A 12,361-nucleotide genomic window follows, 5' to 3' on the forward strand; every position below is an offset into this window, starting at 1 on the left:
GCATCAATAAAACACAGAGTGAGTTTGGCTTTACTAGGCTTGCTCAAAATTACATGCATTGTGGGTGGGTGTGAGCTCAAACCAAGGAGCTGTAAACAAAATGCTTTGAAATCTGTACACGTAACCTCACACATAAAAAGGTTACAGAAATTCAAACAAAGAGCACAAAGGGGCTTGCTCCCATTTGAAGAAACCCCATGCCAACTCTGTGGCCAAATGCCACTACCTTGATCCCATAACATTTTAGGGATTTAAAGGTCAACATGAGCGCATTATATTGGATCTGAAAACAAATTGGCAACTGATCATAAGAAAAATGGTTTTGCTTTGGAAAAAACTAAGTTGGAAATGGAGTTGTTAGACTCTAAAGTTAAGAATCTGTCTAAAATGTATAATTTATTGTTGGAATGGCATACAAAGGATGAACAAGTTAAATCTGTGATGATAGATTGGGCAAGAGATGTGGGACACAACATAATGTTTGAAGACTGGGAAAGGTTGTGGAGGAAAGGGGTCAAGTTCACTGCATGTATAGTGTTAAAGGAAAATATTATGAAAATGATGTATAGATGGTACTTAACCCCTGTAAACTTAGCAAAGATATATCATAATAGTGATAATCTATGCTGGAAATGTAAAGAAAGAGAGGGTACCTTTTATCATATGTGGTGGACCTGCCCCAAGGTGAAAGACTTCTGGGAGAAGATTTATAATGAATTGAAAAAAATGTTGAAATATACATTTATTAAGAAACCAGAGGACTTTCTTCTGGGAATAACAGGTTTGGAATTGCCCAAGAAAGATGTTAAGATTGTTTTTGTATGCCACAACTGCAGCTAGAATTTTGTTTCCTAAGAATTGGAAAACACAAGAAGTCCCAATAGTGGAGGAATGGCAAATGAAGATGATGGACTTTTCAGAGCTAGCCAACCTGACTGGAAGAGTCTGCGACCAGAAGGAGGAGGAGTACCAGGTGGATCGGATGAAATTCAAAGACTATTTAGTTAAATATGCTAAGATAACTTAATTGGAAAAACTTGCAAATACCAGATAGGCTTAGGATTTAAATATGTGACATTAGAGAATAAAATGTTTAAAGTTAAAATGAAAAGGAAGAAAGATATTAAGTGACTAGGTTAATTTTATGAGAAAATTGGTTTTGGAAAACTGTTACAATGATATACAATGAAACTCAGACAGGGGGATTTGAGGAAGTCATTTAACAATGTTACTAAGATTGGATTAAGTACAGTTAAGATCTATGTTTGTTTGTTTAAAATTTTGGAAAATCAAATTTTTTTTTTTGAAAAAACAACAAAAAATTGGCAACTGATCTCCCTGCAACCTCTGCAAACCCTTAAAATCTGCTCCAGTAAGCCCCCAACCATCCAGTAAGCCCCCCCCCAACAACCATCTGGAGCAAATGGGGCAGAAGGCATGGCAAGACTACATCAAATGTTGGTGCTGTATTGCTTCTGTTTACTAACTTGCACTAAATAGAAACTGTGATTTACTGAAATGAACCAAGGCTGCCAAGAATAGTGATGTGATACACTGCATCCATTCTTTCCTTTTCTTCCTATATACATAAAAAAAATGGAAGGCTGCCCTTATGCATCCCACATTGGAAGATTTGTACTGCCTCACCATAGTCCTGGGTTTGCAGAGAGGAGCAAAAGAGAAGGCAGGCTGCACAACTGCCATGACCATGGCATGGGAGTGAGAAGAGGGAAGTATACAAGGGGGGGGGGTAGTTGGTTTTAAACAACAGCAGTTTGTGTAAAGCAGGGATGGGGTGGGGGACACAGAGTAAAAACATTTTTTTAAAAAAATAGCAGCAGTTTTACCACCCTCGCAGACACATTTGGTAAAGACACAAGAGAGGGCCTTCTAGGTAGCTGCTCCCAGACTGTGGAGCTCCCTTCTGTAGAAGGCTAGACTCCCTCTCTGCTTTCCTGTTGCCAGCAGGCAAAGGGGGCGGGGTTTTGTTTTGCAGCAGGGTCTTTTAATAGTGGGTGTTGTTGTATATTTTCTTGTGCTTTTAAGTGGTTTTAAATTGCATGGATTCAGTGCTGTTTTTAATATAGCAATTTACTTGTTTCTTTAAAAATACAACTGATTGGTGTGTTTTTAACCCACACCTGTTTTTAATGCATGTTGTGACCCAGGGTACTGTGCTGGGAGAAAGCTAGGACATTAAATAAACAAACTCCCTTTGCAATAGGTGCGTGCCTGATAGCTGCCAAGTAACCTTTGGTACTCCGAATGCTCCGGGTGGTGACAGCGGCGGCTCCACTTTTGTTTTGATACAGCGCACCAATAACACACCAACATTAGGGACGCATTGCAGAACCACTAATAAATCAGAAGGATGTGCGGACGGTCCAGTACAGATCTGCCAGTAATTCGCCGGTCTTGAGGGACTATCAGGTGGGGCCAGAGCAGGGCTGAGGTCCCTTCGGCCAGCCCCCTAAAATATTCGTGGGGGCTGGGATCCCCCCCAAAAGCTGATGAGCACTGCCATTCAAATGATGTGCGCGTACCTGTGTCTTGTGATCGAATTTGCGGGGCAGGGCTTACCTGCCCCCCCCATATTTTATTCAAGTTGGCACTCCTGGGTGGGGCCATTCTTAGCCTTTTCTGGAGGCGAAGGAGAAGAAGAGTTTGGATTTGATATCCCGCCTTTCACTCCCCTTCAGGAGTCTCAAAGCGGCTAACATTCTCCTTTCCCTTCCTCCGCCACAACAAACACTCTGTGAGGTGAGTGAGGCTGAGAGACTTCAGAGAAGTGTGACTGGCCCAAGGTCACCCAGCAGCTGCATGTGGAGGAACGGAGACGCAAACCCGGTTCCCCAGGTTACGAGACTACCGCTCTTAACCACTACACCACACTGGCTCTCAAGAGACTGGGTGTTACACCCCTTCGCACACTCTCCTTTTCCATCTAAAGAGCGGGAGCCGTGCAAATTTCTCCCGAGGCGGTGCGGAGCCGTCTCTCCTTCCCGCGGGGAAGCTGTCTTCCACCCCCAGCGCGCAACTCTTGCAGCAGCCCAGGCTGCCTTGCTGCTGCTGCTGCCGCCCCCGCATTTTCACCTCGCAGTTTGCCGAAGGCCGGAAGTGACGTCCGGGCCTGGCGAATGAGCACACCTTGAGTCACCTGGGGAAAGGAGACGGCGCCGCCAGATGGGAGGGCGCTCAGTCCGCGAAGGGAGGCCGTGCAGTTCAGGTGTGTCTCGCGCGGGGGGGCGAGTCGTCCGGCTGTCACACTGGGGGAAGAATCCGGGGGCCGCATGGAGAAGGAGGGCCGCTCGGCGTGGCCCATGGGGCTGCTGAAAACCTTCGACGCCAGCGAGTTCGGCAGCTGGGAGAAGATCGGCTCGGGAGGCTTCGGGCAGGTTTACAAAGTCCGCCACGTCCACTGGAAGACCTGGCTCGCCATCAAGTGCTCGCCCAGCCTGCATGTGGATGAGAAGTAAGGGCCCGTCGGAGCGCCGGGCTGGGCGTCGGGGAGGAGGAGGGAGCGCCGGGCGCCCGGTTGGACTTCCCCGACCGAGGCTCGCTTGGCAGCGGAGCAGCCTGAACCCCTGAGCTGGGTTCAGGCTGCTCGTGGGTGGGGGCGTCTTGTCAACTAGCAGTGGCGCGATTTTATATTTTGGCGTTGTTTTGCAAGTGCAGTCCAGAATACGTGCGACGGGCGCCTTGGCGATGCCTTCGAAGGGCTGCCCGGGCTGCGTTGTGACCTTTGGAGCGGTTCCCTTGGTTTCCAGAGATGGACGGTCCCGTTGCCCTCGAGACTGCCGCGCGGAGTCGTGCCGGTGTCGAGCCACCAGGGACCGAGAGAGCCCGATCTGCTGGTCTTACTTCGGAGGAGGCACGCTCAGGGTGGCGCTGCGAGTCGCAGACGGCAAACCTGCTTGCACCCGCACCCCGCCCCTTGGTAACTTCCCACGCTGAGCCCAGCTGCAGTTCTGGGCTGCTGCTAGCTAGGAAGGGATTCCCCGTTTGGTCAAAAGCACGTTTTAGACAGGTCTGCTGCTGGGTTTGAGAACTTAATATACAGTGGTGTTTTGTTTTGAAAATCCGCTTTGGTTGAGATGTTCGCATTTTCGTTTCCTGTTGCATAGTTCGGGGTCCGGGGCAGCGCGGTGCGCGCGCGTAAGAATGTGCTCGTAATTTGCAGTTTCAAAGACGGCGCTGCTTTCCTACGCGAGGCTTCGCCTTATGCAAGGAATTTGTCCTGATTGTGTCATCGACTTCTTAAGGAAGTCTGGTAGTTACAAAGCCTATCTCTTGTGCTGCTCGGATGGCATAGAGAGGAAGCTAGGACGAAAAAACCAAACCCGTTTTATTTCCCTCCTTTGGCTGGCTTGCTTCGAAAAGCCTAGGAAAGGTGCAGAGTTAATTTCAGTTTGCTGAGCCGCCTGGAGGAAGGAAAGGGATAGGAAAAAGAGAGATAGGAAAAGACTGGTGTGCATTAAAAATCCCATGTGTGCTTTCCAACTAAGACCTACTCCGAGTAGACCCATTGAAGTCAGTGTTTCTACTCGGAGGGCGATTTGGCAGGCTGCCACGCCATCGTTCCACTTAAAGGGCCTTTTGGCGAAACACTTCGGCTCCATGAAAGCGAAGCAGAAACACTTTGAAAGGGGCACCGTCCGCTTCCCACGGTCCTGTCCCGTCCCAACATCTGCAGCTCCGGTTCGCTCGCTGCCTCCGGTTGTTTGCTCCTCGCTTGTGAAACGATTATTTTCATTATACGCCGCCGCGCATTCAATACGTTTGCTTACAAAGGGCGCTTTTGCACCGCGAGGCCAATTTGCCTGCAGATTTGCGGTAATGGCCCCTTTGTAATGCACTCGCTTAATGAAAGGGAGGCTGCATTTATAAGCAAAACGCGTTGGCAACAGTACGGGACGCTGGGAGCGATCGGCTTGTCGCTGCCTGCAAAGGTGTGCTTCGTTCGGTGGAAGGGACTGGCTGTTTAGCAAGGAGGGTGGCGTGCAACGGAAGCGGTGGAGGAGAAGGGAGAGGTTTTCTGGGCCTGGGTTTGGCTTGGCATTGTGTTGGTGGGCTTGGGAAAGGCTGATCTTGAAGGAAAGGTTAGCAACAACTGGTTGGACCCAGACTAAAAAGTTTTGTTGCACTTGGACCCCACAGAAATGAGTGTGAAAGTTACTCATGGTGACTAGTAACTTCCCATTAATTTCAGTGGAACTAACTTACGGTGTTGCAAGGTCAGTGCTCCTCATGCGTGCAAGTTTTTTGCATGGACCACATGACATTGTTGGCAGAAAAATTGCCTTTTTAAAAAATAGAGAGATTTACCATTTCTGGGGGAAATTGGATATTTATTTATTAAATGTATTTCTCACCCTTCTTCCCAAAGGATTAAACAAAAATCTTGTTGCCAGTTGACTGCTTGCAAGATCTAAACAACCCATTTGCAAATTAAGTCTTAATCCAGCCTAAATTTCTTGCTGAAGGGGTCACTTGCTGCTTCACACATGAGACTAGGTTGCAAAATGCAGCGTGCTTTGGTCCTAAATGTCTTCGAAAGCAAATCCTATTGGGGTTTGTTTTGCTTCCATGTAATGTTGGGCTGCCAGATAGCCTTGTGTTGCATCGTTTTATCCCAGAAATCACCAGCAAAAGTCCTGAGCTGCCATTTAGAAATTGCCAGTTCTGGAAATTAAAAGTATAGCTTTATTCATATCTCCTCAGAAGCAAGTTGTCACTGTGCTTGGTGGACTTGGTGGTAACCATAGTTCTGTGGGACAGCACACTTGTTTTTTCAGTCCCTGGCACCTTAGGATCAGGTAGCAAGGTGATGGGAAGATGTGGGAAGAACCCTGGAGACCTGATGATAGTTAGAGCCAGGTGGACAAATAATCTGACCTGGTATAAGGCTTCAGTGTAATACCCTGAGCTGTTTTTAGCAACAGATCACAAATATTTGGCTTCTGATCTGAGAACCTGTGAAGTTTTCTTTTTAATTTTGGGATTCTACCCCCCAAGCATAGCTCATTCTCTTGGGGCAACTTTGTAGGCATCAAAAATATGAAACCGATCGCTATCTTCACATTTATTTGCAGTACTAAAGTCTGCTGAACAAAGCTTTAACAAACCTGTAAAAGTCATCCCTCATTTGATGTATAGTTGATGGATATATATATTGCTTTCGCTCTACATGAACTCTAAATCACACTGCAGGTTCCCCGCAGTTTGCAACATCTCACAGGGGGATGAATGATCAGAGTGATGTGTATAGAGTGCCCTAAATGTGTTATACAGTAGTCATATTTTTATATTTATCCTAATTTTCAGAGCTTGTGTAGTTCATGGAAAAACAAACATCAGAGAGAAATAGTAAACACTCTAGAGTGCATACAGCATTGAAATTGTATTGCAGGATCAACTTGTCTGCAAACGCTGGTTTCAAAAATCTCTCACCACTTTTGAAAACTTGGGCTTATATATGTGAATATGTCAACTTAGCTACATCACTCAGACATCACTTTAAACTGCTACAATGGAATTTGATTGCTAAGTTGTCAGTGCTTATTGCAAAATGTTCCACGCACTTGGTACTCACTATTCAGTCATGATTTTTGAGCAATACCTAGACTAAAGTATTTGACCCACTACTACTGGAGGTCAGGGAAAAGCACTTTTGGTATAAGACCTAGCCACTGTACATTTAAATGCTTTTCATATGTTACAAATATTGATTCTGACACAACACTGCTAACAGCAAAGTATTGAAAAAGGAACCACTGGGGCGATCTAGCCCAGTTCTCTGTCTGCCCATCTACTCACCTGTTCCCACAGGTCAAGCTGTAGAACTCATACCATAGCGTGCAACAAGTTGAAAGACCATAGCTTCAAATGCCAAGCCCTTTATTTTAGGGAAGGGCACATTCTCCCATCCTGATTTAGAGAAAAAAAAACTATTTGATCTCAAGTGCAATGATCTCTGTTGGCAGAAACCATATCCTGGTCTAAGACAAGTAGCTCCACAGAATCATGGGGTTCCTTGAGAGTATCCATAAGACAAATTGCCCAAAATCCAATTGCCCACTATTATTGATAACTCATTGCAGTGTGTTGCCAGGTTGTACATAACAGATCTTGCTGCTGCCCGGCTTATCCTTGGAGTGTTCCTGAAAGCACATCCCTGATTCTCTGCTGTTTCGCAAGAGGCCTACAGCAGGTAGATGAATGTGGAAAGTTTGAACACTGCTGTGTAAGTCACTCACACTGGGTATACAAGTTCACAGGAAAAGGAAGGCCAGGACAAAAAATAATTTGAGAGCTGTGTGTACGTAGACAGACAGGGAAACTTTCCTGATCCTTCTGTGCCCCAACTGGCAATCTGAAATACAAAGCCGTTTGTCAACTCATTCATCTCTACTTGGAATCGAGTAGATTCCAACAACTCTTCCATGAGACTACTGCAAAAAGTCATGCTTTTAAAAGTAGAAATGTCTGTAAGCAAAAACCATCTCATGGAATCCGACCCATAAGCGTGAGCACTTTCTAGCCATTGAAGAGCTGTGCTATTCACTGGCATATGTAATAAGCGTCTGTTAATAATGGGGGTTGTATGAGTGGAATAGTCTCCCTCAGTAGATGGTGGACTCTCATTCTTTGGAGGTTTTTAAGCAGAGGTTGGATGACCATCTGTCATGGATGCTTTAGTTGAGATTCCTGCATTGCAAGGGGGTTGGACTAGATGACCCTTGTGGACCCTTCCAACTCTATGATGGACTTCTAGTGGGAGGTAACAACAGGAGTGTTCTACCAGTGTTAGTTTTGTTGAAGACTTAGTTCGGCTGCTTCTATTTCGATGGAGGCGAAAATGTTTAAAAATACCATTCCTGAAATATCTCTGGGAAAAGTGCAAGTGGGCATAGAGATATATAAAATGGGCACCTTTTTGTAACGCAAGAAATGTGCATGCTCTCAAATAGGCTGTAGCTCTCCACCATTATTTTTAATTTTTTCCTCTTCCTGAATCTCTTCTTAATATTTCTGTATATATTTCTGGACTTGCAGTGTTCTTCTCTGTGGAGCAAATCATCTGGCCCTTAAATTCCTCTGTGTGTGTGTCTGTGTTCGTGTTCCAGTGGTGAAGATTGCTAGCTGAAGGATTTGCGAGTCCTGTTCCTAGTTGTTTGGAGATGGTCCATATTGGGAACCTCTGGCCGAGGGACCAAATGTCAAGCCCTAGGCCAAACCCTCTTGTTAGGACCAACCCTTCATTGACCTTGCTCTGCACCCTTCTTGTGTGCTTCTGTCTGTTCAAGGAATATGTTCTTGAACTGTGATAATGTTTCTTGCTTGCCTGGATGACGAAATTGTGATGGTGTGTGTATGTGTATATATACTGTTGGCAGGCTGGAATGTAGCCTACTATACAAAGGTGAGTGCCACATCCTTCAGCTTGGCCACTTCTGCCCCAGCCACACCAAGTACTGGCATGTGGCCCCTGGAAAATTCATCAGAAAGGACTGTGGCCCTCAAGCTAAGAAGGTTTCCCCTTCCAGTCTATAGTGAAAAAGCGCATTATGTTCTCTCATTATGTAAAAAAAAAGTGTTAGACAGTAATGTGAAGGAAAGTTCTGGCTAACTTGTCCTTTTGAATCATGACTCCTGTTGCAATAGTGCCAGTACCCGTTTGCCAGTACAGCTTAGAGGGACAATGAATATTTTTGTTTCTAAAAAATGCCTCGCTGTAGGAAGTAAGCTGATCTCGGATTTGGAAAGAACAGTGTGTGATTCAGTAATGAATAAACCATGATGCTAAAAACTTTATCTAGGTAAGTGAAGGATTAGAGGATTCTTCCCCACCCCACTGCCTAGCTGGGCAGGACTGCAATACTTTGCAAAAAGAATTAGAAGCTGGTTACCTTACTGCCTCAGGAGCTGCTTGTTAAAGGCTACTTTGAAGTGGGGTCTTGGATGGCTCTGACCACGATCACCTTGCGCCTTCATAACTGTATGCAATAATGGTGACTAAATATAGTTGCTAAACCTGTTGTGTATAACTAATGACCTTTGCCATACTTCAAGCAGAAAGAAGCGAAGGACACCTCCAACCGGGTGTCTGCGGTGCTTCTTGCCTACAGTGTACTGGGTGGGCCTACTGTAGTGTTGATGATGGTAATGATGGGGTTTAACCACTTTGGGCAGGCTACTGGTAAGAACTTCATGCTCACCAAGTTAAACGCCATGCACTCTTGGCTGGGAGCAGTTCCCAGCACATTATAGGCCCTACCTCAATCAGGGCATGTGTTGGCTTGTGCTGCTAAGCTTTGCCCGTTGCAGCTCCAGAGGTCAAAGTAGGCAGCAGGCACCAAAGCAGGAAGTGCTTTGGGTGCTTTCTTTTGAAGTGCAAACAAATGAAATGGCTGCAAGCAGGATCTTCTCTTTAGGCCCATTGTGATATTAGAAAAACACAAAGGCCTATGCCTGGGGAGGGGAGCGGAGAAAGGCTGGGTTATAATGGAGGGATAGTTTCCTGATGGCCTATCTGTGTCATGGTATCAAACCCTTTGTATTGAGGTATAACCATGTTGCAACTAGATTAATTTGTATGGTTGATCATTCTTCTCTAAGTGAGTCTTTGGCTACTGTTCTGTTCTTTTCTTTTCTTTGTGCAACTTGTCATAGATTTACAACTGAGGGTTCCACTTAATGTGATTTGATTTCCATGGATGATGTTTGTGTGCCAATGTCTACAGGTTCTCATCCTTTCTTTGTGTGGGTCTTCTTTTCATCTCTCCGAAGGTCACTGCCTAAGAATGGAAGAGAGAGACATAATTGTTGACTCTTGTTTGTGTATGTTAGTTATGAACTAGAGATTGCTTCTCTATAGTAGAGAGAGTTTTTCATAAACGCCACACAGCATGACTAATGATGAATGGCATCTCAGACAGATGAGTGTTGAGGCGGACAGGGTGTAGAGCGGAGCTGTATCTGAAATGCTCTTTGAGCCCAGAAGGCAGCTTGCTAGTTCAGAACAAAACAAGATCAGACCAAAGCCTCATCTAGTCCACCATCTTCTTCTCATGGTGACCAACCAAGTGAGCTTCCTTGGAGGGAGGAGATGTAGCCCAGTAGTGGGTAAGATCACAGTATGTGCATGTTGTGGCTACCGTTCTAACTTCCTAAGTGTTCAGAAGTATCTCTATATTTGTGTTTGGCCTATGCTGACATTTACCATGACTTTCTCACCAAGGTCACTATTGGAATATTGTTGCCATCCCCAAACTATTTAGGCTGTGAGAGTTGTAGGCTGGAACTGGGAGCAAGACTACTTTTGGGGCAGTCTGTTTTTTGGGGGGGTCTGAAAGAAAGCTAAAGCTATTATGCTTGAAATAAGGGCTTCAATTTTAATTTTCCCTGGGTGCAATTATTTTTAAATAAGCAATTCCCCCTCTTAAAAATAGATTCCTCAGAATTCTTAACATTGGAGAATGACTCCCATCCACAAAGTCTAAGACAATAAGATCACAGCATATAAACATCTGTGTGCTGTGTTTTTTTATATCACATGAGCCAGGTTGCCATGGGCAACTAAGGCACAACTTTATTGCTTTTTAAAGCTAGATAATATCTAGGCAATTACAGTTCCGCATGGGACCTTTGAAAATTGGACACAGCACAGCAAAGTTGCTGCCTACTCCTTTCCACCAGCTGCTCTGCGTTATTATGTCACACCAGCTAGGTCCACTCAGAGCACTGCACTGGGGAGGGTGGTAAAATAGCAGCAGCAGCAGCAGCAGCATTGGGAAAGGGAGTGCTAAGATCCCTTACATTTATCAAGGATTTCCCCTTGACATCATGTTGTAAAATTTAACTTGGTTAGTATCAGGAATGTGGCTTGCTGCAAATTTGGGTAGGAACTGGGGATCTCTGGAAACAGCTCTTCTTTGGGAACAGACTGATGATGATGGTCAATCAGCTGCAAAGCACTTAGCCCTGCAAGCCTTCACAATGTAAGAGGAAGCCACTTGGCTCCTTGTAAAAAGAAAAAAGAAAAGCAAAAGCAAAATTAAGCCCTAAAAGCTTTTACGGCGGGTTTTCTTTTTTAATGGCAGTAAATAGATTGAAACCTTTTCATTATGTGGCAAAATGCCTCACTTAAATGCAAGTTGGCAGAGATGTTATTTTCCAAATTTTCTCATTTCCATTTCTCCTTGTGCTGCTTTGTTCAATAAGTCAATCCCTATTTTCTGTCTTTGGTAAGATTGCTTCTCTGGAGCCCTTTTACCAGTCCTCTTGCTGCGGCCCTGCCGATATTGTGGACTCCCCAACTCCCATCAGCCCCAGCCAGCATGGCCAGGGGTCAGGGATGATGGAAGCTGCTGTCCCACAACATCTGATGGCTGCCCAGCTCCTCATCCCATGTATGTACCGTATATATGGTAGTATTTCTCCCCCTTTCCCCTTTGATCCAATTGCCTTTTGAGTCATAGTCACAGCAGAGTACAATCCACAAACTCTAATCTATTTTTGCTTTTATGCTTAATCATGGCTTAGATGTCACTATGACAGTCATGCAGTATGTAAATAAAGTCTTTCACTTTCCATTTGCTGTGATGACTGAGTCTCAAATATTGAATGGGGTACTTTGTTTTTCTTCTTTTGAATTAAAAAGGAAACTAGGTTGTATCACTATTTGTTGCAAGTCATCTTCTGTAACTTGAAGAAACAGATCCAAATAGATTTTCATATAAATATCCAGATCTTATAAGATTGTGCTCTGTCACCTATGGCCTTGCTGCTGGAACTGATACAGAACCAATACACAAGTATTTTTAATTGAAATTCTATCCTTAAGTAGAGGAGTATCCGTAATCACAGTTGTACAGTGGTGCCTCGCAAGACGAAAAGAATCCGTTCTGTGATTCTCTTCGTCTAGCGGTTTTTTCGTCTTGCGAAGCAAGCCCATTGAAGGATTAGCGGATTAGTGCTATTAGTGGCTTTTAGCGGCTTATCTGCTTATCAGATCAGCTGATAAGCGCCTTAGCGGCTTAGAAAAAGGGGGGGAGGAAAAAAAACTAGCAGGAACTCGCAAGACATTGTCGTCTTGCGAAGCAAGCCCATAGGAAATTCGTTTTGCGAAGCACCTCCAAAACGGAAAACTCTTTCGTCTAGCAAGTTTTCCGTCTTGCGAGGCATTCGTCTTGCGGGGCACCACTGTACACCTTGGTAGGATAAGACTGAAGGCTGAATCAGTACTCATATCTGGCATTGCAGTTGCAAAGCCAAGAGGAGCTCAGCTTGGAGCCCACTTGAAGAAGAGGCGGAGAGTTATCTTTATGCCACAGTTCTCTTCTCCAAAGAGACACACTGA

The 12,361-nt window shown here is 45.0% G+C and overlaps 1 protein-coding gene across 2 annotated transcripts in view; it reads left to right on the plus strand.

Annotated features, from left to right (window-relative positions):
- Nucleotides 1–1,299: 1,299 nt before the first annotated feature.
- The window catches only part of RIPK4 (receptor interacting serine/threonine kinase 4), a 30,226-nt gene continuing 19,164 nt past the window's right edge, over nucleotides 1,300–12,361 (plus strand). Inside the window, exons 1-2 of one of the 2 annotated variants that reach the window (XM_083500504.1) lie at nucleotides 1,300–2,662; nucleotides 2,906–3,472. In XM_083500504.1, the coding sequence (XP_083356630.1) occupies nucleotides 3,291–3,472 (182 nt within the window). In that variant the 5' untranslated portion in view covers nucleotides 1,300–2,662; nucleotides 2,906–3,290. The remainder of the gene's footprint in view (nucleotides 2,663–2,905; nucleotides 3,473–12,361) is intronic. The other variant, XM_083500505.1, reaches the window with a different exon arrangement.

The sequence above is a fragment of the Podarcis liolepis genome (assembly GCF_965112155.1).
Source record: "Podarcis liolepis genome assembly, chromosome: 4".
NCBI lineage: Eukaryota > Metazoa > Chordata > Lepidosauria > Squamata > Lacertidae > Podarcis > Podarcis liolepis.